Raw genomic sequence first — 25,910 nt, forward strand, 5'->3', positions numbered from 1 at the left:
GGGAGAAGCCGGCAGGTGGGAGAACCAGCATCTATAATTATCTCCTCTATGAGGCTCAAGGCCTTGCTTTCATTCTGCCTCCTACAGCCTCTTCTCGTCATTGTCTTAGCAACTGTCACCTCAATATATTTCCCTCAAAAAAATCTGTTGAAGATGCACAGGTCAGAAAATAGGCTCTGGGGAAACTGTGGACTTATGAGATGAACCGTCTGAGCCAAGGTCACTCAGCAAGTTGCAGGGCAGACCTAGGAGAGAATTCTCCTGGGTCCTGGTCCAGGTCCCTCAGGAAGACATCACTCCATTTTGCTGTTGCCATGGTAATTATAAATCAATTTTGTCTCTCCATTAAAGCAGTTACTCCATAGAACGTTCTCACAAAGGATTGTTGAACTCGCCCTAGTTATTCCAGGGATGTGAAAGTAATCACATTTTTGTATATTCTATAATTCTGGCTACATTTATGATTGTCCTTCACCTATAATGGGATAAATAAGTGAGGTTATATTGCATCGTGGTTGTCATGCATTGCTATGACTACTCCAAACAAAGAAAACTGTGCTAGAAGCAACAGCAAGCGATTCTGGTTCACCTTAAGAAAGGACAGGAAAGGAGAACAGAGTGACTTTTATCATCCTTACATTATGCTGAATGTTTTACAGATCTTACCTCATTTATTCTTCCCTATAATTTGAAGAATTTCTTGAGGTCAATTTTATCAAACACTGCTGTACATCAGAAACACCTGCAAGGTTTACAAAATCGCAACATCCAAAAAGCACCCCCAAATCATTAAATCACACTCTCTGGGGATTGGCCCGGGCATCAGTAATTTTTTAAGTCTCCCCAGATGATTGCAATATGCAGGCAAGTTTGAGAACCAGGGCTTCAGGACTCATTATCCTTATTTTACAATGATGCTGACATCCTAAGGGAAAAATGAACTTGCCTAAGGGCACCCAGCTGGTGAATGGTAAAACTGTGATTCAAACCTGGTCTGCCTTTCTCCAAAGGCCATGCATAATCTTTCTCATTGTGCCATTTTCTCCCCAGAAGTTTGTTGTTTGTGGCTTTCTCACTCATTTGGAAATTTGGTTGCAATCTTATGAACTTGAGTGAAAGGGAATTCTCTAGAAAGCTATCAGGAACTCCTGGATTCAATGAGCATCTTAAGAACAGGTCTTGAGGGGGTGGGATGGAAGCAGGCATAGTCTGGTCTATGCTTTCGAAAGTGCTTAGATGAAATGGAAAACCATTATGTCCAATCTCCTTTTTCCTCTGGTCAAGATTCCAGTTCCAGAAAGAAAGGATCCAATTGATCTGACTTGGGTCATAAACTTAGCCTTTGACTAGGAGAGGCCAAGAGCCCTGATCAAAAATCTACCAGGCTGTATCCCATGGGTGCAGAAGATGACATCCCAGTAATGAAAGAAAGGCTGCTGCTAGGAAGAAAGAGTGAATGAGTCTTAGGCAGCCAGAAAACAATGCATGTCTACTACAATGGAGGGGACTGAGGGACTTATGACAATTTCACAGCCACATGATGATCCCAAAGTCAAACTCAGCAAAAATCCAAAGGTTCATCCAATCAAAATCACTAATACAGACAAGGATCATTCAGAAGAAATATGCCACCGGAGAAGTGGCCACTGAATGGCCTCAAAATCATTTGCAAAATGTTGTGAGGTCTGTGCATTTTTCTAAAGACAAGGTAAATGTTTTTTATCCAATTATTTAGACTCTTAAAAAACAGAAAAGGTAAGGTTGGGGCTCCTGGGAGGTCTTAGGGAAGAAAAGGAGAAGCTCATAGTCAATGGTTCCTAAGAGAGCTTCAGGTCCCAGGAACTACCCGGGAAAGTGAACCCCCGTGACCTGGCTTGACACCACAAAGACAAGGCTGGTACAGTTTGCTGAATTTCAGCCAATAAAACAATGCTGTAAAAAAAAGGCACTGACAAAAAACAGACACAAGGTAAGAGCTAACATGTTTGCCCACGGCTGCACAGCAGCAAGGGACAGGATCTATCCGGTGAGGAAAGAAAATGTGAACCCCTGAGCAAAACGATTATAACTGGAGGAAGCCAGGGGATCTCTAGGGTCAAAAGCCAACAGGGACAATTAAAACTCAGCTGTGGATGTGTCAAAATAGTGTACTGTCCCGGGCAGCTTACCTGGGACCCTGAGCTCCTTTCCAAAGGGCTAGTTCTCTATCCCATGAGGGTATCTTCCCAGATCTAGGCATCAGCAGACACTACCATGCAGAAACTTGAAAAATGAAGCCATTGTGAGTTATTAGCATTGCATGAGTCATTGTTCAGTGCATAAATTCATGGACAAATCAATATACAAACAAAAGAACAAAAATTGTTAACTGTGGCTAATATAGGTACCATTTTAAGTCCCTACTATGTGTCAGGGTCTGAGACAGAAGCGTTCCTCATCTTCACAATAACCCTACAAGACAGTTACTATAGTACCCATTTTACAGATGAGGATCCTGAGACCCAAAGAGATGAAGGGACTTATCTACATTCACACAATGAGAAGTGATGGAATTTGAAACCAGGTTTGTCTGAGTGGAGTATCCAGGGGCTTGCCATAATGCTACACTACCTCACAATATCTGTAATTTAGTTAGAGCATTGAATGTGTGTTAGGCATTTTGCATTTACTATCCTTAGTTCTTACAACAATCCTTGAGATAAGTATTACTGTCTTTATGTCTTTTTTTATGAGAAAGACAAGTAATTTTTCAAAGGGCACATTTTGAACACAGATTTTTTTTTTTCTTGGAGACAGGGTCACACTCTGTCACCCAGGATAGAGTGCAGTGGTGCAATCATGGCTCACTGCAGATTGACCTCCTGGGCTCAAGTGATCCTGCCCACCTCAGCCTCCTGAGTAGCTAGCACCACAGTTGTGTACCACCATGCCAAGCTAATTTTGTTATCTTTATATTTTGTACAGATGGGGTCTCACTATGTAGCTCAGGTAGGTGTCAAACTCATAGGCCCAACTGATCCTCCCACCTCACCCTCCCAAAGTGCTGGGATTACAGGTGTGAGCCACTGCACCTGGGCCTGAATACAGATTTTTGAATCCAGATCTCCTTGGCGCTAAGCTCCTGGTCTTTCCACCAAATCTGCTGCCTATCCAATTCAATTTGATTTTTGAAAATATGTTGATTTTGTCTTATTTTCACAAGCATTGTACTAAGCTTCTATAGAGAAATGCCAGCTCCTGTCCTCAAGGAACTTTTTGTCTACTTAAGAGATTAGATTATATGGTACAGAAAAATGATGATCATAACTATATGGCTGTGGAGGTTTTAAAACATAGCTGCAATTTCTGAGAGACTTCTTACATGGAGAGATGGCCCCTACCCTTGCATGTGGGCAAGCTTGTACTGTTCAGAGCCACAGAGCAGAGCAGAAGGGGTACTATGTTGCTTTTAAGTCCATTCATAAAAAGCCATGCTACTTCTGAGTTGTTCTGAGTTGCTGCACACCTCTTCTCAGAGTGTGGAGCAACCATGTGAGAAGTTAGACTACTCAGAGGCCACCATGTTGTGAGGAAGCTCAAGCCACATAGAGGTCACATGTGTAGGCACCCTGCTCAACAGTCCCAGCTGAGCCCAGACTTCAAGTCATCCCAGCCTAGGTGCCAGACATGTGAGTGAACAGCCTGCTGGGGATTCTAGCACCCAGGTATTCAAGTCTCTCCTGGTCATTCCAGACTCTGCAGATGGTGCCTCAGACTGTATGGAGCAGAAATAAGCCATCTCTACTGCACTACGACGTAGAGAATCATTGAGCATGATACAATGGTTGTCACTGTAGAACACTAAGTTTTGGGGTGGATTGTTAAGCAGCAAAATATAGCCATAATAATGGCTTTTGGAGTGATTATTTAATGCCAGACACTGTCCTCTAAGCTTGACATGTATTACCTCATTTGATCTTCCTAGTAAGCCAGGGAAGCAGGTTACTATTAAAGACCATGCCTAAGATTACTTAGCTACTAATGGCATTCAAAACCAGGTCACACTAACTCCAGCATCAAAGCATCAATAATCTAAACTGCTGTACTACAGAGGAAGCAAAATTATGTCTCTGAATAAAACCTACAAAGCCCCAAGCCAATCAGTTTTAAGAAACACCGACTGCTATTTTTTTAAACTAAACATCTTTTTTTTTCTTAATTTCAGAAGGCTTACTGTGGAGCTGAGCTAATTATTTGAGCCTTAATCAAGGACCAGCCACTTCCCGAAGCAGCTGTCCTGGCCTCTCTCTTGCCTCTAGAAAGTCTCTTGAATTGGATATTGGCTCAGGTCTAAACCCCAAATCCCAGCCCCCAGAAGTGAGGATGCATAGGGCTGAAAGGATCCTTGGAGATCATCCAGTCTACTTCCCTCATCCCCTTTAAAGATCAGGAAACTGAGGCCCAGGGAGGTCAAATGACTTGTCCAAGGTCACATGGTGTGTCAGAGGTACGGCCAGGTCGCCAAATTCCCAGGCAAGCATTCTTTCCACTACACCATGCTGCAGTTGCTAAAAATTCCCCAGAGCCGCCTCCCTCGGCCCTCCTCTTGACAAAGCTATTTTCCCCCCACACAACTACACACAGTCACATTTGGCAAGAGGTGCTATCAGCCCTGCTCTGCTCGTGAAATGCTGTTTTGCAATGGGGCCTCTTTGTTCGTTAGCAACACAGACAAAGAAAACTGTAGTGCAGTCTTCTTGGAAGAAGATGTTTCTTGTTTTAAAGACGGGAAGAGAGCTTCCTGACTGAATATGGCTTGAATCAGCATGCAGCTCCAGTCAGGAAAGAACCCAGAGGAGACTTAGGTCTTTGCAAAATTTCTAGAATGTACAAGGAGGGCACACGGCAGGGGGAAGCTTATGGGAAATGTTTCAGAAAGTACTAAAATGTATGCCTAAACAGAGTAAACAGAGCAGATTGGTTACCATCTTGTGCTATGAAGCAATTAGAAGGGGAGGGGTGTTGGTGGGGAACTAGAGTCATTAAAAGCTCCCATGAAGCAACTGGCCTTCCCATTTTTGGATTCCTGCTCCAGTCCTGGTTCCCAGTGTTCCTTCCCTTGCCGTTTTCTTCAGCTGGGATCTTCCCTCTCTAGACTCGAAATAAGCTGCAGGCTTGGTGCTGAGAGCCCTCAGGATATGATCTGCCATCCCGAGTCACCCATCTGGTGCCTCTCCCCTCTGCTTCCACATGATTCCCTATTTTTTTTTGTACTAGATGCGGTCCCTCTTCTGTCTCCCTAGCTTCCCAGATTGGCAGAGGCTTCCCATGGCTCTGCATGATCTTTGCACAGGATGAGGCAGAAATGAAGGCACCTTTTCATAAGGGCAGACCACACCAGGAAGCTGAGGTCCTCTCTGGTGACCTTTCTAATGCATTTCCCTTTGGAGATGGGTTGAGATCAGTGGGGAGGGAGTAGACCAGATGATCTCCAGTGATACCTCAAAAGCCTGAAAATCTCTTGGCTAGGGAAGCCAACAAGAGGGGGAGGAACAGAACCAAGTTCTGTGGCACAAATTCAGAACTTGTACGCTGGCAGCAGATGGAAAGGGAGGTGCCAGCTTCTAGCAGGAGGGGATGTGGTGGACGCGTTCGTTTCTCAGGGCGGTTGCAAGCCACAAGTCTTGCATTCCAAAGGACCTGGTGAATGCTGCCTGAGAACCTGCCTCTGACACAGCCACAGCATAGGTCTCCAGGCACCAGGTGAGATCTCCAAAAAGAAACTCCAGTGGCCAAGTGAAGGTTCTTAGACCCTTTCTCCCAGAGCAGGGTCTTCCCCATCGCCTACCCCATGCTTAGGCAAACTTGCCCGAAGTACAAATTTTATTCCAAATCCCCCTCCCTCATTTTCCCCTAGGAAAATTCCTCCTGCTGAGTTAAACCTAAGAGAGAAAAATAAAGATATTACCACTCAGGGAAACAATGTCCTAGGGGTCCCTTGCAGCCGAGGAGGGGAAGGGAAGCTGGCCCCCTAAAGAAGGCCCTGTATCTCCTCATGGCCTCAAATGCTGCTGTGCTGTGTGTCAGTGTTTATGAAATGCTTCTCAAATAAGGTCAGTGTTCTACACAGAGTTAGAACTCTAATAAAATGCAGAACTTGTGCTGTTTGCCAGCTAGCTGCAGAGGCATACTTGAATGCTTTCTCAGATACAATTGTTCTCAGATTAATATTTCCCCCTTGAGTTTTTTTTTAATTCCACTTGTACTATTTTTTTATGATGTGTGAGGCTTTCTACATATTTGTACCCACTAAAAGGGATGAGGGGGCTTGCTTTCATCAATGATTCCTGAGGGTTTGGTGCTACATCCTTCATGGTTCTAGCATTTCTCCCAACCCATAAATCTCCCTGCTCTGAACCTAGCATGGTAGCCTTTGCCTTGTCAGTCATTTGGAGGGAGAGACAGTCCAGACTAACTTTGAAGTTAGTTTGAGCTGTTCTAGTTATCAGAACATTTCACTTGCTTTATTCATTGTGGTAGACACTCAATAAATGGCCCCTTTAAATGACTCCATCCTTCATGGATTCCCTTATTTGGTCCTACTGTCTTGGACACTGTCACTTATTAATTACCCAGTCCTCTAAACTCCACCTGGTTAAGCTGCTGACATGGCTGGTATGAGGTTATATTTTAATTTGTAAAAGATGCATCTTGTTAAATGAAAAGGAAACTGGAACAAGAGTTTGAAGACATGGGTGACTCTGAGCAAGGCTTTGGAGCTCCCTGAGTTTCTTCATCTGTAAATGAAAGCTTCTAAAATATACCCTGATCATCTTCCAGATGCAGGATTTAGTGGTTCAATTCAGATATTGTGGGTGGACTCATTAAGGTATTCGCATAGCACTAAATTTAGAAGGCATTTGGAGACATCTGATCTCATTTAAACCTTGCATCAGCCCCCTGAGATGAGTGTTATTTCTCCCGTTCCAAAGGTTATAGATGAGACTATGGAGACCGCAAAGGTACTCAGACAGGTCGGGCAGTTAGAAAGTGACAGAAGCCAGGATTCAGCCTAGGTCTTTCTACTCATTCCGGCTTACATCCAAATTGTACTCCCCCTTGGCTTCTCACTAATTCCACTTAGAATCCCCATACTCAGAACACTTTCTACCTACATTCTAGAGCTGGAGAGAGAAGAAGAGGAGAGAAAGAATGTCAGCAAAGTACTAGATAGTCCAGAAATTTCTGCAACACATTATTGAACAGGACAGCTCTCCAATGAGATCATCACTGCTGTGCTTTTTAATTACAAAATGATCTGTCCTATTTGGGGTACAGGGAGTTCAGGAGTATGTCTAAGTAATTCATCATTTATAGAGTCCAGCCCTGGGGCACTTTTACATGCTACCCTGGACAAACATGATAAAAGATTTCAGATGGCCATAAAGACGAAGTCTGAGGTTGTTTCCAGGGCAGAACTCTGAGTTCTTGCAAGTCTGCAGTCTCCAGTGAAGGTCCAGGCCATGAAATCCAATTTCAGGACCTGGGGTTCTGATGGTGACAGTCCAAATTCAATACTAAGGCTATGGAGAACTACATAGAGGGCAGTAGAGGGCAAGAAGCCAAGCTAGAAGGATTAAGGCAGGAGCCAGGAGTAGCTAAAGCTCAGGGAGAGATGCAAACATGCACAATTCTATGGTCAAGTCATAAAACTCCGATTAGAAGAGGATCATGGACTCCACAGCAGGCAGACATACCTGAGTTAGGGCATTCACTAGGGCACACACTAGGGCATATGCTGGGGCACATACTAGGGCATATGCTAGAACATACACCAGGGCATACACTAAGGCACACACTAGGGAATATGCTAGGGCACACACTAGGGCACACACTAGGGAATATGCTAGAATGTACATTAGGGCATATGCCAGGGCACACACTAGGACATATGCTAGAACGTACACTAGGGCATACGCCAGGGCACACACTCGGGGATGCACTAGGGCATACGCCAGGGCACACACTAGGAAATATGCTAGGGCACATGCTAGGGCATATGCTAGGGTGTGCACTAGGGCATATGCTAGGGCACACGCTAGGGTGCGCACTAGGGCACATGCTAGGGCATACACTGGGGCACATGCTAGGGCATATGCTGGGACACATATTAGGGCATATGCTAGGGCACATGCTAGGGCGCGCACCAGGGCACATGCTAAGGCACACGCTAGGGCATACACTGGGGCATATGCTAGGGCACGCACTAGTACATGTGCTAGGGCACACGCTAGGGCATATACTAGGGCACACACTAGGGCATACACTGGGGCACACACTAGGGTGCGCACTAGGGCACATGCTAGGGCACACACTAGGACATACACTGGGGTACATACTAGGGCACGCACTAGTGCATGCGCTAGGGCATATACTAGGGCGCATACTAGGGCATACGCTAGGGCACACACTAGGGTGCGCACTAGGGCATATGCTAGGACATACACTAGGGCATATACTAGGGCACGTGCGGGGCATATGCTAGGGCAAATGCTAGGGCACGCACTAGGGCATACGCTAGGGCACATGCTGGGGCACACACTAGGGCACGCACTAGGGCACATGCTAGGGCACACGCTAAGGCACACACTAGGGCATACACTGGGGCACATGCTATGGCAACCACTAGGGCACACGCTGGGGCACATGCTAGGGCATACACTGGGGCACATGCTATGGCACCCACTAGGGCACACGCTAGGGCACATGCTAGGGCATATGCTAGGGCACACGCTAGGGCATACGCTAGGGTGTACACTAGGGAATACACTAGGGCACGTGCTAGGGCAAAGAATGGATATGACTGGTAACAGACAGGAGCTAGAGAGGTAGAAAAACCCAAGAGGGAGACAAGGTGGGTGGTTAAGTGTGCTGGCAGACTTTCAGGAGCCACAGGATACACTGCTGCCAAAGTGCGGAATGAATCAGGGGTCAGGAACCAGATTGGCAGTTAGGACAAGAGAAGAGGAGTCTGAGCCCACACAAGCAGTGATATGGCCGTGATAAGTGCAGTCACACTCGACTCCAGCCAGGATACATCTTATGTACAACCTGTTGGAACAAGACCTGATGCCAGGGTGGGAGGAGCCCAGAGATCCCGGCTAAGAGAAAGCAAGTGGTGCATCTAACTGCAAAGGAAGATGACTCCTGCCGACATTTGAGTAGATGCTTGAGGCGGAAAATATTATTCAGCAAGGTTCATCAGAACTACTCTTGGAGGGTGTATCCCCTCAAACCAGAAATTTAAAAAACAGTTAGTGGACACATACCATGGAGATATTTTCCTAAGATTTGGATTCTGTTCTAAACATCCCCATGAAATAAAACTTCCTAAAGTGCAGCTCCCATCATTTTAAGTTGGGCTCAGGAGCATCTAATCATGAATTTCTGTGACTGTACCACGTTCCCATTTCTACGCACAGGGATCCCATTAGTCTTCACGCTCCAATACAAAGGCCACCTATTTCCCCAAATTGGACATGATGGCTCTGTTTCACCAGGTGTCCAGATCACATCATTGACATTCTTCTTGATGCTTTGCCTCGAACAGGGGCTCTTTGATTTAAGTTGAACTCATCATGTTTGTCTTCTTCTAGTTGTTACTTGAGAATAGAGTTTAGAAGACAGAAAAGGAGGCTGACTTGAAAGATTCTGGAAGGGATGACATGACTGGGAGTTGGAGTGCAGCCTCTGAGACCAGCCTGGCTGGATGAACCCTGCCTCTCCTGTTCCTGACTGGGGATGTTATTTCACCTCTCTGATGTAGTTGCCACATCTATAAAATGCAGACAGTCCTGCCTACTTCACATAACTCTTCAAATAGGAAATGACTCCACGCATGTAAAGTGTAAGAGCAGTGCCAGGCGCAAAGAATGGCTCAATAAATGCCAGCTATTGTTGTGGTGATGGTTGTTGTTGTCGTTTCCAGAGGCTTGGGGACCCTGTAGGCCCTGGTCCCCTATGCTTCATTCTTCATCATGTCTGTTCCCAGAACTACTCCAGAAAATGTGCCCGATGCCAATGTGTACCCAAGATGCTAAGGGAAATCACTGTGTTTAAAAACCTGAAGCTACCTGAGCTCTGCTACTGGCAGAAAGGCTCAATCCCTCAGGCTGAACTTTTTACCAGGAGAGAATAACACACATATACATACACATTCAACATACACACACATACATGCGTCATATCCTGTGTTGGTGAGACTTGTGGTACTAGCCTAATAGGACAAAAATGAAGCTAAAGTCATTATGGAAAGTTCCATGAGAAACCAAGAGTATAGAGAAAATTTAGCAAGCTGAAGAATTAAGCATTAATAGGAAATTATTCCAGAGAAAATATGAACCAACAGAACCCCAGGGAAAGAAGATGCTACAAGCCAAGAAGACCTCAACATTTTTTTCCATCCCAGCCGGAAAGAACGGGGCAATATATTTATGTAATCCACATGCCAGATTGTAGAAAGATTTTGAAAAAAATGCACAGAGAACTCTGCTGATTATATTGACAACTTGGATAAAGATCCATAGGGCAAGCTCATTAAAATTGCAGAGGAAATAAATAGTGGGAGATGGGGAAAGGAGTAGTTAATTGCTAGATGAGGAAATCGAAATAGAAAATGCTCCTGAAAAGCTGATGAAATGAAATGATTTGCCAAAAGTTAATTAGGATAAATGCAAAGTGTTGCACTTAGACTCCAAAAAGTCAACTGCACAAGTCTAGAAGAGGGGACAACAAGCTAACAGCAGGGAAGGCTGGGGAGATATGGGGATGTCAGGCAGCTTGGTCAAAATGAGCCTACCCAGGGCTGTGGCTGTCCAAAGTGAAAAGGTTCTTTTGAATGCACTGGCTGATAGAAGTCAAATAAAACAGTGAAGGCATGGAAGGTCTCCTTCTAACTAATACAGTCCAAGAAGATTGGAACCTATTTAGAGGAAGAGAACTACAGATGGAGTACAAGGCCTATGCCCAAACTGTACCACATACAGAATAGTTGAAGCAATTAAGGAGACTCGGGTAAATGGGTGGTGAGAAACACCACAGCAATAAGACTTTTGAAAACCTGTCATTTGGAAAAAAGATTATACATGCTCTGGGTAACGACAATCAATGAGAGATAAGTCCAATCCCCACACAAAGAACATTTTCTTATTAGGATTGTGGTTTTTTTAATGGAATAAATTGCTTTAGGAAGAACTGAGCTCCTCATCACTAGATACCATCAAGCAAAGGAGGCTAACTGACCACCTTCCCCTAAATCATGCTGATGGAAGACCAACCTTCGTGTGGATGGAACTTGGACAAATGGACCTCTTCCAACGCTGACGATCTGTATTTTTCTTAATGAAGCTTAATTCTGATCATGCTCTGATAGGAGGTCTACACTCAGTAAGACTTTTGATCATAATAACAATAGGAATATTGATGGAGGGTGCCCTTGGTTCCAGGCAGCCTATGTGGATTAATACAGCATCCTTTGAAGGGAGTATTATTATTATTCCCATTTTGCAAACGGGAAAACTGAGGCCCATCCAGCTAGTAGGTGACAGAACCGGGCTTTGGGCCCCAGAGTCTGGCTCTAGTGCCACATTTTCCTATCTTCTCTGTCCACTCAGTACAGAAGGCTCTAATCATGCACCCTTTGGCCAATTTTTTTCCAGGGTTTCACTGTATCAAACATGGTACTGACAACACAACTATGAAGACCACAGTGAGTGGGGAAGAAAGGTTAGCCTCTTGACAGGCCAGCAGTCACAGTAGTTACAGATCACCGTCCAGGCCTGCAGAGCAGAGAGGTAGAGGATTCCCAACATGAGCATCCAACCTTGGCAAGGCTGATTTGAATTCAAGGATGGAGAACAATGAAGAACGGAGAGCACGGGGAGCTCAGCACAGTGCCAGGGCACCCTCTACAGCCATCTAGCTTGGGATCAGCAGTGGTCCAGATGAGCTCTCTGGGAATGCCTCCACCCCTTGTTTTTCCTTTCTTTTCAGCAGTCCTAAAAAGGGTTAAGACCACCTTACATAATGAGGGTGGAGCCTGCTAGGAAATACAGCTGTTTCAAGTAAATGCAGTAATAGAGGCAGACATGAGAAGTCAGTAAAAGGAGGTATTTAGGGAAAGATAGAAGGAATGAGCATTGAAAAAAAGAAAAAAGTCAGGGCCAAAAATTCCCCATGAAAACCCACCCTCCAAAAATAAATAAATAAAATGCATTCCTTATTTAAATATACCACAAAGCAACACACCCATGGAAAAGATATAAACCACTTTCACCATAATTCCCTTTTTATGGAACAGAAGCCAACCTGGGCTTTGCTGTGGGGGCAGGACCAAGAGCAGAGAGAGAAAAGGAGGGGCCTAGCCAAGAGGGTATTGGGCATAGCCCACAGGCAGGCAAGGAACTTGCCTCCACTGGGCTCTGGGTTGGAGCAAATTTAGGGTGGGCATCTCAAATCTTCCAGCTGGATAGGGCCTGAGATGAAGATATAAAGGTAATAGCCATGGTCACTAACATGAATAGTTCAGGGAGGGCTCCTATGGTGGGGTCATGCATCACTTAATGATGGGGATATGTTCTAAGAAACTCATCATTAGGCGATTTTGTCATTGTGCAAACCTCATAGAGTGCACTCGCACGAGCCCAGATGGTCTAGCCTACTATACGTCTAGGCTAGATGTGATAGCCTATTGCTCCTAAGCTCCAAACCTGCATAGCATGTTCCTCTACTGAATACTGTAAGCCACTGTGACACAATCATAAGTATGTGTGTTTCTCAACATACCTAAACATAGAAAAGGTACCATCAAAGCATGGTATGAAAGATAAGAAATGGTACATCTGTATAGGGCATTTACCAGGAATAAAGCTTACAGGACTGGAAGTTGCTCTGGGTGAGTCAGTGAGTGAGTGCTGAGTGAATGTGAAGGCCTAGAACATTACTGTACACTACTGTAGACTTTGTCAACACTATACCCTTAGGCTGTACTAAATTTATTAAAAATAAAGTGATGGCACTATGATATTACAAAAGCTACAATGTCACTAGGCGATAGGAATTCTTCAGCTCCATTTTAACCTTATGAGACCACCGTCCTCTATGTTGTCCACTGTTGACCAGAATGTCATTTTAGGTAACACATGACTGTACTGTGTTAAGCACTTTCCTGTATATTATTTTGTTTAATCCCCCCAATGGGGAAGAGTCATCATACATATTTTACAGTTAAGAAATCATAGAGGGATAAACAATCACAGCAATGAGTGAACAACATGGTAGGCACCGTGCTGAGCACATTACAGGGACTGCCTCAGGCTACATTCACAGCATCCCCATGAAGACCGTGCGCTCATCATCCTGGTATCACAGGTGTGGAAATAAGGTACTAAAGAATTTAACACACTGCAGTCGACAGCAATAGTGTAACATGCCCACAGTGCAACAGCAAGATGTAACAGAGCTGCAATTCAAACCCACAGTCGTCTGTCTCCGGAGCGCCTGCCCTAACCACGATGCTTAGGGGTCGGGAACCTTCTTGCCATAGCCCACATTGCCAAGGCAAGAGGTTCTACAGCTGCAACCCACTGTTCATTCTCACTTTCCAGGTGAGACAGAACTCTGTGACAACAAACAATACTGGAGAGAAAACAACATAACAATCAAAACGGCAAAAATGCAGAAATAATAGAAAATCCAGATGATCAACAAAAGCAGAACTTATCAATTAATACAAGAAGAGCAGCAATCAAGACCCACAGAGCGCTCAGGATGACGCTGATGAGTTCCTGATTAGAAAGCCCTGTGGTTTAAGTGCTCAGGATTTCCAGCTCTTTTCATGGGCATGTGCACAGTAGGAGTTTTGCAAGGTTGCTAAGCAATGCCTGGCAACCAGACTCCAGAGTAGATCACTCAACAGGAGTCCTTGGTAACTCTAGTAAGGCAATAAATATTAGTTCATAAAATCCAAATTTTAGATACCCTTAATAACTCACGTCATAGGTTACTAGTGAGGATCCCTTAGTCATATGCCAGAATGCAGATCTATAATGGCCCATCTTTCACTTTTAAGAACTAAAGACAGACTTGTAGTTTTGAGGTTCATTATTCCTTTATTAAATACACATCTGCTGAACACCTACTGTGTGCCAGGCACTGTTCTAGACACTAGGGAGGTGGATACTTACAGTTCCCCCAGTGGACTATAACCACTAAGAAAACCACTAAGACTATACAAGAATTCTACTTTCATGAAAATGAGGCCCAGAGAGGTAATGTAATCCGTTCAGAGTTGCACAGCACCATGGAGGCTATACCGGTCCACTGGAGGCGGGTCCACTCAGCTGCTCCTTAGTCTGTCCAGGAGGGCACTGTGTTTCCCTAAAAGGCCACATCACCATGGTTGACCGAGAGAGACCCCATGATTCACTAGCTTGTCCCTGTCCTCTAAGCTGGCCCTGAGGGCTGGACAGAGGACTTGGCTGTTGAGCATCTTGGAAAGTCTCTCACTTGACCTCAGGACCTCTGTGGTCAAGTGAGGGAAAGCCTATGACATGGTGTCAGTTTTTATTGGACCCAATCACCGGCAAAGCTAGCCGTCATTTGGAGTGATGGAGAAAATTAAGTTACCACATTCTCACGTTTCAGCCTTTCGCCCGCTCTCCTTCGCAAACAGGAAATGTTTATTTAAATACAGCAGTCTCCAGCATGTTCCAGAGCCAAGTGAAAAACCAAAGATGTCCACTCTTGCCCCCCACTCCACCGTTCAGGCCACCCCTCACTGCAGTGAGAAGTGGGCCTCTGCCTGCCTCTAGACAGGATGGCAAGATGGGGAGAAGTGGCCCCGTGTGAGAGTTCATTTTCATCTGCCTCCTCTTTTTCTAGGCTGAGATTGTGGTTGGAGAAGAATTACATCTGTGGGCTCCTTTTGTAGTCAGAAGGGTAAGTGCAACATCTGTTTACTCTGTGCTCCATGGTAAATGTTTGGTTTCAGGCACCGCCATCCACTTCCTCTCCTCTCGTCCTCTATCTTTGCTGCACGGATAATAAATTACACTGAATTCTTCTCTGCATTTATTTAGCTTTCTTGTGGGTGTCACCTCCTCATGGAGGGGGAAAAATTGTCAGTAGTTTATAAAAGACAGAGAGTTTCTTTTTCTGTGTGATGTTCTGACATTATAGGGAAGATCTTGGAACACAGACCCCCCAATTCTGATTCTGGCTTAATTATGAACAATTCAGGCCCCATTCCAGGCCTGAAGCAAAGTCCAAATGGTGAGCACATTATCCCCACTCAGGTTTTCCTTAATGTCATAACACAAGGTTTCAGAAGTCAAAAACATCCAGAGAAGCAATATACACAGACACACACACACACAAATCCCTTCATCAAAGCCTTTTTGGGAGGCAGAGTACCAAGAATGGAGAACGGAGAAAATGCAGTTTCTTTGTTTTAAAACACAATTTAAACCTTTGAGATCAGAAAACTGGATTTTAGGAAGGTCCTGAGCATCTGATGATAGTGCTGACAAAACGTGCCCCATGGCAACATGAACCCTGGGAAGTTCAAGAGGCTCACCAAAGCAAGTTTCCTTCTATCTTTTGCTTACATTCTTTACATTGAAGTGCTGGTTTTCTTCTGTATATGCAATGGTTCTATATAGAGTTTCTGGAATGCAGTAGAGGTTCAAGTCATGTTTGTTCTCAAACTCCTAGGCTCAAGCGATCCTCTCACCTCAGCCTCCCAAAGTGCTGGGGTAACAGGCATGAGCCACTGCGCCCGGCTTCAAGTAATGTTTGTTGAATGAATGAAGGCGGGAATAAATGAGTGATTCCTCTCTGAAGAAATCCTTGGCAGAGAGTAAAAATGCCAAATATCCCCCAAGAGTTTTCAGAATTGAAATGTTACATTTGAGTTGGCTGGGAGAGAGTGTGGTGCAGGACTTTGGTGGTGAAGGACTGTTGGTGGGTTGCCCTGAAACCCTGCAGTGAACCTGACCCAGCTTGCTCCTACAGACTGTCCCCCATTCCCAGGGAGGAAGGAGACTAGAATGAGATACCATCGCGGCACCCCCATGCACCCTGGCCAAAGTGGCACCAGTGACCACAACTGAGGCAGAAGAGACCAGAGACATCAAAGAAGCTCCTGCTCTGCCACTGCCTATTAACGACTGCAGCAGGGGGCCTCTCTGTCCTGTTTCTCCAGTTCTAGAGCTGATGGGTTGCCCTGAGCTGCACAGATCCCCTAAGGAAGATGACTCGGTGGCATGCTGGCATGGGTGCGGTTCCTGCAGCTCTGGAAAACTTCCTACACACCAGGAGGAGAGGGACTTACTCTCCTTGGTTTCCCAAACATGGAGCACGATTTTGAAGATGCGGAAGATGTAGTTGCAAGACCCCAAGCAGCAGACCTAACATCAAAGTGAGCTGAACATTTGCAGGGTATACCAGAAGCAGAAGCAACAGCAGCCTATTCTAAGATCCAAGCCCAGCCAGAACCCTCCCAAGACTGTCTGTTTATAGATCGTGGCCCAAACTGACCCTTGTTCCAAGGATGACCAGGAGAGTGATAAGGGTTGTGGGCTTAGGAACCAGTCAGGCTTGGATCCAAACACTTCACTAGCTGCATGACCTTGAGTAAATGACAAGATGGCTTAACTGTGAAAGGGAGTAATAAGCATTGCCTATGTAACTAACACGACTGTTGGAGAGATTCAATGAGATAATACATATACACAAATCAAGGCATGAAAAGCATTTATCAAACATTAGCTATAATTATTATTTCATTAACTCATGTGGCTAGCACTGGTGTGACGAGGAGGGGAACTTAGTTTACAAGTTATAGGTATCTAAAAATACCACTAAAACAAGTTTTTCACTCCTATGGACTAACTTAATGTCTGAATTAAGGTGTGAAAACCTGGATTCTGGCCCCTTTATTGCCATCAACTTGCTGTGTTTTCTTGGGCAAGTCATTTTACACTTCCAAGCCTGGTTTTCGACATGTGTTAATAAAGATTCGGCTCTCACTCTTTAGGATTCTGTGGTTCAACCCAACAAAACAATCATTGCACTTGTGGAAAAACAAAAAAGTATTGAGCCAAAGGAAAAAGAGAGCACCAGGAATAAGGAAGACAGTTCTGCTGAGTCTCCACCCAGAGATGCACAAAGAAGTGGAAGAGAAGAGGAGGTGGGGTGATAGGAGGTGACTAGCAGGAATAACACACTCTAGGACAATGCTTGTCATCACTACTCTCTTCCAGCCTGAAGTCAAGAAAGCAGAGTGGAAGATCCAGGCGCCTACCCCTAAGGCACATGAGGAAGGGGAGAAGAGGGAGAGCAAGACACGGAGGGAATCTACCACACTAGAGCAAACCCTCACCCACTTCTCGGCTGGGTTCCCAGTAAGGCTCCCACCCACTCCAGCGTTTCTCCCCCACTCCCTTACCCCACCCCAACTGCGGACTAAGAGGAGCCCACCCCGGAGTCCAAGTTTTGAATCTGGTCCGAGGATCAAAATGATAAATGTTTCCAAAACGTTGACATATGAAAAGTAAATATTTGGTTGCACAATTGGGGCTAAAACTAGGGTCAATCCACCCCATTCTCCAAGCGCCTCTCCATTCGCTGCCAAGCCCAGGATCTGAGGCTGAGTGCGGTTTGTAAGATTATAACGCTCGGTCTCATTTGAAGGGCTGTCAGCATTTCCATTCTCCGGCCCCTTCGTTCGGGGAGGCATTTATAACCGAGCCATAAAAAATTCACCCGGGGCTGCAACTTGGCATCTCCCAGACTGCGCTCCAGGCAGAGCGGGTTTTGCGAGCACCCACTCTGAATCTGTCCAGTTCCTCAGAAGTTAAACCTTCACCCACACTCTCAACTTTCCTTGCAAGGGCAGGCAGAGAGCGGCTGGCCCATTCTGATCTCCAAGCAGGTCAACAGTCTCGGGCCCTCTCTCCCGCCTCCGCGCCTTGACGGCCCATCATCCTATAGCTTTCTCCTTCGCCCGCCCCCCTTTTTAACGAGCGCAGACCCCTGACCCTCACCCTAAGACCTTGAGGCTGCAGTGCTCTTGCCTCCCCTCGCCTCTCCTCAGCTACTCCTTGGAAGCTGTCAGCGGGCCCTGCGTCTGGAACCCTCACCCCTGGAGAGGCACTGCTCTTTGCCCATCGCTGGGGGTTTCGAGACCTCTCTTTCCAGATCTGACCAAGCCTACAGACCCCCAGCTCGGAGAGTGAGGGATCGTATCCAGGAAGGGATGAGAATAGAGACTGCATCCAGGGAGGCCGAGGGGAAAGGACGGATCTGGCGCCTGGGGCCCCCTCGGTGGGACCCAGGTGGGTGGCCCGCGTGGGGTGGGGCAGGGGTACTCACAGGCGCTCAGCGTTGCGGGGGATGCCCCGAGGAACCGCGCGGAGGCCCAGCCCGTGGCAGTCCACGCTGGCAGCGGAGCAGGTACACTTGGTGGGGCAGGCGACGGCTGGGGGCCCACTCAGGACGCTCGCCAGCGCCAAGGCCAGCGCCAGGCGGGCGCGCACGGCGGCGCCGACCCCTGCCCACCCGGGGGCCATGGTGTGCAGGGCCCCGCTCCTGGAGGAGGCTGCCTCTGCGGGGCAAGACGCGTGGAGCCCGAGGAGGCGCGCGGGGAGCGCGGGCGGCCTGGGGAGCGGGCGGCGGAGTTAGCGCGGAGGAGGGGCGAGCTCGGCGCTCAGGCGCACGGGGCGCGGGCGGAGCGGGGCGCGCCGGGCGGCGGCGGCGGCAGCGGCAGCGGCAGCAACAGCAGCTCCATCGGCGGGGCCGGCGCTGCCCCGCTGCGCATCGCTGGGAGTGCCCAGGTGCGGAGCGCCCCCTGGCCCCGCTGGCCCGCGGGCCGGGTTGGGGACCTGGGGCGAGCGCAATGGGGCGTGGCGCCCGGGGAGGTCCGGCTTGGGGCTGGGCTGGGGAGCGCGGCGGCTGCGGCTGGGGCACGGGGCGGCCGGGTGAGCTGGCCGGCGCTCGCTCTCTCCATTCACTGAGCACGGCAGACACCGGAGTCGCGGGGCCCACCCCTCCGGCCCCCCCCCCACCAAGAAACGCCAACTCCGCCTCCCATTGGCTGCGCCGCGCGTCATGTCGACTAAGTTGGGAACTTTGCTGGAGCGACCGAGAGCCTGGAGGGAGGAGGCAGTAGAGGAGGGAGAGAGAAGGAACCAGGGAAGGAAAGGGGCTCGGCCAGCAGGGCCCCGGGAAAGAAACACTGAAACTCATTCACTGTTAAAAGCCAGGGACGGATAAGGCTCCTGACACTTTTTTTTTTTTTTTTAATTTTTGCACTGAGCTGAGCACTCTACTCATATTCTTTACTTAAGTCCACGATCTTCCAAGGGGTCGTCTGAAAACAGCTCAGAGAAGTGAAGCGACTTGCTGGAGGTCGCACAGCTGCTAGGGACGCCAAACCATGGCAGTGTCGCCCACGAAGCCGCTTCCCTACCGCACCTAGTACTCATGGCAGAGATCCACAATTTTGCCTGAAGAGCCTTGGTTGACACCAATGTACTCCACGGCTACACACACACACACACCGTGGTCCATGTTGTTGAGGTCACTGCTGGCAAACCTTACCCGGAAACTTGCCCTGCTTTGCCCAGACCCAGCGCTTGGTGGACTGGTAAAAGTAGTGATGGCAGCGACTTGGACCCCTGGATTGACAATGCCTTGTTCCATCCTCGGGTTTCTGCTTCCTGACTGGGTGACTCTGGGCCAATCGTGTCATCTCTGAGCCTTCGTTTTCTCAAATCAGGGGCCACAGTCCTACCTGGCCTCACCTCCCTGGGTTGTTTGGAGCATCACAGAAGAGAACGTGTTTTTGCAAAAGTCATTCGCGGATGAGGCATCCCTTCTGTCCCCAGCGCCTCCTTTCTTCCAGCGCCCGCTTTAAATTGGCTACGTCTGAGCTTTTCCAGATGCCAGTGGGGAGGGGCGTGTGCGTTAGAGGCTCCATAAATACTCGTAGGAATGATTTTGTTTGTTTGTTTGAAAGGAAAGGGCAGGAACTGGAGGAAGTATTGCCCAGATTTCCTTGAGGTCCCCTCACACTGAGAAGGCCTCAATGAGCCCTGCATATATATACACACACACTGGTGCCTACATATTCACAGCCACGCACACACTCTCACATACTCAGGCTCACACACACCCATTTATACACCCGCAATCACACACACGTGCACATGCATGCTCGCACACACACTCACATAGTGACAACTATACTCCTGAGAGCGCTTCTCTTTTCTTTCATAAGAATACTATTCTGATTTCTTCTACCTCATTTTCCTTCAAGGAAACTTTCAACTACTTGACCACATCCTGTGAATATATAGTAGAGTTGTAGATTTTATTGTATTATACTTAGCAGATTTTCAAAGTCTTAGCTTTGGGCACCCAGTTGCGCGCGCGTACACACAAACACACACATACGCACACTCACTCAAACACACACACTCGAGTCCCTTCATCATTCATAAACACATTAGGTGCAATTTACTGCTGTTATTCTTGGGAACGGCTTTCTGTACAGATGCTGTTGTTATCGCCCCCTGGTGGCTGGCGAGGGTCTATGCTCCGGTCTTCAGGGTGACTTCAGTATTTAAGAACTCGAAACATCCTTTTCCCCCTTTGCTCTGAAGCTTTCCTCCAAACCTTGAACCAATTTAGTACCAGGACTGAGGCAGATGAGAGAACCGGGCAAGGGCCCAAGGGCACAAAGCGTCTCAGACTGTCTGGAGCAGAAAACAGTACGGTTTTCTTTGTTTTCCCAAATGCATGCTAGAGCATGTTTTGCAATCCCTTCGGGCTGGTCCTGGATCTGTGCTCTGAGCGCAGTGGGGGACTGCGTTTTCCATTTAAGCTGCTCAGGGGGGTTTCATGAGCCAGACTATATCTTTAAGGGACTTTATAGGCATTCGAGTGTGCCTTTTCCTGGGAGAAGCCCCTTAGAACAGATGGTGGGGATTTCCTTCAGAGTCAATCATCCCCAAGGAGGAGGCAAGTGGGAAATACAGGAGGGGCCCAGAACACCAGGATACACAGAATCATGGAGTGTTTGGGCGGGTACAGCCTTAGAAATCACCTAATCCAACATTTCTACAAGTGCCTTCTGATGACTACTGGTTCCACATGTTTCATCATGGAGGAGAAAAAAGTCTCCTTGGGCAAAGACAGATTGAGCAATGCTACTCACCTTCACCCCTCTTGGAGAACTGCATCACAGATGAGTGTTTTTAAGTTCCTGAGAAGTCCTGCAATAAGGAAACCCGTTTAAGGCTTATTTAACCCAGTTTCTCAGTATACAGGACCCCTTTTCATGTAAACTGCAAATTCTCTTGGAACATACTTTGAGAACCCAAATATAGTTCAACTCTTGTATTTTACTAACAAGGAAGCTGAGTTTCAGAGAAAGGCGGGCATTTATATAGGGTCACCTAGCTAATTAGTGAAATAACCAGAGCCAGGACTCCAGGCTTCCAATGCTGAACATGTGGCTCTGTCCACTTCCTCAGCTGATTCTGGGGCATCTGCAGAAGGCGGTAGCCACCCCATGGAGGAATTACCCTCCTTGGAGAAGACTGGGTAAATCACTAGGAGGTCAGGCTATTGTTTAGAACTTTCTATGTCCAAGGGCCAGAGGTGGCTTCACACTCTGTGGTGTCATTTTTAGAGTTCCATAAAAGTCCCTGGACACTTTTGAATTTTCCCCTTTACTTTTCCATAGGCTTTTCAAAAGCAAACTACTCGCCCATTCCTGCAGGAAACCCCATCTCAAACTTTCTCCTCAACCTGTGTTTCTCAAAAGCAAACTACTCACCCATTCCTGCAAGAAACCCATCTCAAACTTTCTCGTCAACCTGTGTTTATTTCCCTGTGTGAGATACTACCCTTCATGTGGCCACCACAGTCAGCGGAGGTTTTCTGTTTCCAACCAGCCAGACTAACCATTTGTGCTCATCGTTCTCCAATGAATTCTCCAGATCTACTCTCTGCCCACTGTCGGAGGCAGTTCTGTTCCTCAGAACAAACAAAAAACTTTACCTTATTGAATTTCCCCAAAAAATGACTTTTAAAGAAAGCCATGGATAGCACACAGAATCTACAGAAAAAAATGAAGATGGAGGCTTCAACAAAGACAAGACCCAAGGCAGGATCTAGGTGCCAAGCTCAAGATTTCCAAATTCCCAGGAGGGAGCAACTGATGGTCCTGACTTGAGTCAGGTGATCACCCTTTTGGCCAGAGAAGACAAGAACTATGGGTGACAGTTTTATGGAGACTGCACTCAGTTGGGCAGGTAGGAGTCCTTCTCTCAAAGGAAAACCCAGGAGCTATTAGCTGAAAAGTGGGTGGGAGTATTGAGAAGTCAAAACAGCTCAAAGAATTTTCCCTCTCTCACACACCACAGCCATTTAATTCTTCAGTTCTGTTCATTCTTCCCCATGACCATCTCTTCAATGTATCCCCTCTTCATCTCTGGTTCTCCTGCTATTGTTCAGATCCTAGTTTCGTGCATAGGTATTGCTCATTGGCCCCCACATAATTTCTCTAACTTTATTTCTTAGTTTTTTGCTTCACCAATCCGTCCTTTGTCCTGATGATCCAAGGATCTTAAATACAGACCTGACAATGCAATTTTGAACTCTGGAGTTGTTTTCTGCTTCTTCCACCTCATCTGCCACCACTCCTCCACATCCACTCAATACCCGTCCCAGAACATCCTTTCCTGCTCTCCTGTCTGTCTACCCCAGAGGCCATGTAGCAGCCGAATCCTCCAGTTTAGAAGCAGAATCCTCTGGACTTGTTGGTCCGGACTATTAGGTTCTTGAAGATAGTGACCCTGTGTAATCCAATTTTTTCAAACTTGTATTATAAAAAGTTTCAGGCATATAGAGATGTCTAATCAAGTTTTGTAATCTTGATATCTAGAGGTGCAAATCTTGATATCTTGATGATTAATAAATGAATACATGAATGAATGAATAAACAAATGAATGATCTTCTCAATCAGCCAGCTTATTTGACATTCTCCTATTGTATTTTTATTCAGTTTAATCAGTGTTAGTCAATCTTTTGGGGGAGGATGTGGTTACATTCTTCTAGAATGCTCTTGCAAATGATACACATTGCCACCCCCAATTCTGATATATTTGCTTCACCCCATCAGGACTAACAATTTCTGCTCATTATTCTCCAGTGGACTCTTCAGATCCACTCTCTGCCAACTGTCAGAGGCAGTACTGTTCCCCAGGAAACTAACCTTTATAGACTGCATCACCTGAACTCCCTTGGATCCAGCCATATGGGGAACTAGCTCAGAGAGCTAGAGGAGAGAGGCCAAGGCTTCCTCCACAGGACTGCAGTTTGTCAGTGGCTGCCTTTCCCTATTGAAGGTCATAGTTCATGTTCAGCAGCTGTCTTCTACAGCTATGGGTCTCCTTGGAAACCACTGCCGTCTCATTATGCCTTTAGAGGACAGGAGTGGAAATAGCTTTCCACTGCTGCTAAACTTTGGGCAGTCCCCATCCCTGGTTGATTTCTTTTCTCTTCTTTTCTTTTCTTTTTTTTTTTTTTTGAGATGGAGTCTCGCTTTGTCGCCCAGGCTAGAGTGCAGTGGTGCAATCTCGGCTCAATGCAGCCTCTGCTTCCCAGGTTCAAGCAATTCTCTGCCTCTGCCTCCCAAGTTGCTGGGATTACAGGCACCAGCCACCACGCCTGGCTAATTTTTGTATTTTTAGTAGAGATGAGGTTTTGCCATCTTGGCCAGGCTGGTCTTGAACTCCTGACCTCGTGATCCACCCACCTGAGCCTCCCAAAGTGTTGCAATTACAGGTGTGAGCCACCACTCCCGGCCCCCTCTTTGATTTCTTAACCCTGCCTCACCTTTCCATATAGTCCCTTTACCAAACTTTCTTCAGGTACTCCTTTGAATTATCCATTTCCTACCAGGGACCCTGAAACTGACACACTACCTCACTGAGCTGCTGAGGCAGATCTTTGAGGAGTAGGTGAACAGGAAGCAGGGAGAGAGAAAATGAAACCCCCAATTTGAGATTAAGACTATGATCCCTATTCTATTTTCCTGGGAGAGAGAATAGCTCATGTATGTGAATTTTAGGTCATTTCTGGAGAAATGGCCTAAAAGGGTTAAGAAAGTAGCCTAAAAAGGATAAGGAAAAGATACCATCTGTTGGACCTAGAAGGACATTGTTTTCTTTTATTCTTTTTCTTTTTTTTTGAGACAGAGTCTTGCTCTGTCACCCAGACTGGAGTCTAATAGCGCAATCTCGGCTCACGGCAACATCTGCTTTCAGGGTTCAAGTGATTCTCCTGCCTCAGCCTCCTGAATAGCTGGGATTACAGGCATGCACCACCATGCCCGGCTAATTTGCTTTTGTATTTTTAGTAGAGATGGGGTTTTGCCATGTTGGTCAGGGTGGTCTCGAACTCCTGACCTCAGGTGATCAGCCCGCCTCAGCCTCCCAAAGTGCTGGGATTACAGGTGTGAGCCACAGGCCCTGGCCTGAAGGACATTGTTTTCAATGCAAATACTTCTCTTTTTCTCCCCTGAAAAAGAATGAACAATAAAGGTTTATTGCTGGTTAATCTATTGAGCCTCCCCAAGGGATGAGAACTACTCTGAATACATAAATGTTTAATGAATGAATATGTAAAATAAATTTGATAAATGAATATTAAAATAAGTAACCTATTGATGTAGTTAGGCTTTGTGTCCCCACCCAAATCTCATCTTGAATTGTAATCCCCACAATCCTCATGTGTCAAGGGAGAGACCAGGTGGAGGTAATTGAATCCTAGGAGTGGTTCCTCCCATGCTGTTCTCATGATAGTGAATGTGTTCTCATGATACCTGATGGTTTTATAAGGGGCTGTTTACCCCTTTGCTCAGCACTTCTCCTTCCTGCCACTTTCTGAAAAAGGTGTCTTGCTTCCCCTTCGCCTTCCATCATGATTGTAAATTTCCTGAGGCCTCCCCAGCCATGCTGAACTGTGAGTCAATTAAACCTCTTGCCTTTATAAATTACCCAGTCTCGGGCAGTTCTTTACAGCAGTATGAACATGGAGTAATACACTTATCATGAGGAAGAAGACAGAGCGATAAAACCTTTCAAAATCTATATTCAACTGTAGTGGACAGCTATTAATTGGCCTTCTGCTCCAACCGTGTGATTATGATTCCACATTTTCTTGTTTGTATACGAGCTTGCTTTTCTCAATACACTGATTTTTTAAGGGGCGGGCACATGACTGAAATGGGCCAAGCAGAGTCCTTTCCTGGGATTTTTCCAGCTGAAACTGGAGAAAGAGATCTAGTCCTTCTGGGGTGCTAAAACTGGAACATGTGAGGAACAGGAGTGAGCATCCATGTGGCCCAGTCAAGACTAACCATGGTGAAAGAGACTAAATTTGACCCATCTTCCAGAAGTGTAAGTGGCATTCAGCTTAATTTACCAATCAAATAAACATTGACTAAGAACTTTATATATGCCCAGGAGATGACACAACCACAGCTGACAAAAATCCAATTGGGAAGACAAAATTAAGATACATGAATGAAGAGAAAAGATATGGTATATAACTAAATGCTAAGTGATATGGGTCACATAGTAAGTGCTACACAAATTCTGAAGAGGGAGAAATCACTTTAAGCTGGGAAGGACAGCTGAATAATTCAGTCTGGCATTTGAAGTATGCATGGGTTTGCTGATGTCAACGAGAGGGAGAAGGGTTCTGGCATTGAGAGAAACAGAGGGAGGGTGGTAGGAATAGAATTGTGTTTGAGGTGGGAAAAGGGTCTTGAGAAGGTGGAGTATAAGTGAATTTGGAG

General features: G+C 46.5%; 1 protein-coding gene and 1 long non-coding RNA gene across 3 annotated transcripts in view; one reads left to right on the top strand and one right to left on the bottom strand.

Annotated features, from left to right (window-relative positions):
- SLIT3 (slit guidance ligand 3) overlaps positions 1-19,091 on the bottom strand; it is a 639,400-nt gene extending 620,309 nt beyond the window's left edge. Inside the window, exon 1 of the mRNA XM_014345150.4 lies at positions 18,412-19,091. Within this exon, the coding sequence (XP_014200636.3) occupies positions 18,412-18,608 (197 nt within the window). The 5' untranslated portion in view covers positions 18,609-19,091. The remainder of the gene's footprint in view (positions 1-18,411) is intronic.
- LOC117980421 (uncharacterized) overlaps positions 18,386-25,910 on the top strand; it is a 56,211-nt gene continuing 48,686 nt past the window's right edge. The window contains exon 1 of one of the 2 annotated variants that reach the window (XR_004671730.3): positions 18,386-18,492. This is a non-coding gene — a long non-coding RNA (uncharacterized LOC117980421). The remainder of the gene's footprint in view (positions 18,493-25,910) is intronic. The other variant, XR_008625474.2, reaches the window with a different exon arrangement.

Source organism: Pan paniscus, chromosome 4, assembly GCF_029289425.2.
Source record: "Pan paniscus chromosome 4, NHGRI_mPanPan1-v2.0_pri, whole genome shotgun sequence".
Classification (NCBI taxonomy): Eukaryota; Metazoa; Chordata; class Mammalia; order Primates; family Hominidae; genus Pan; species Pan paniscus.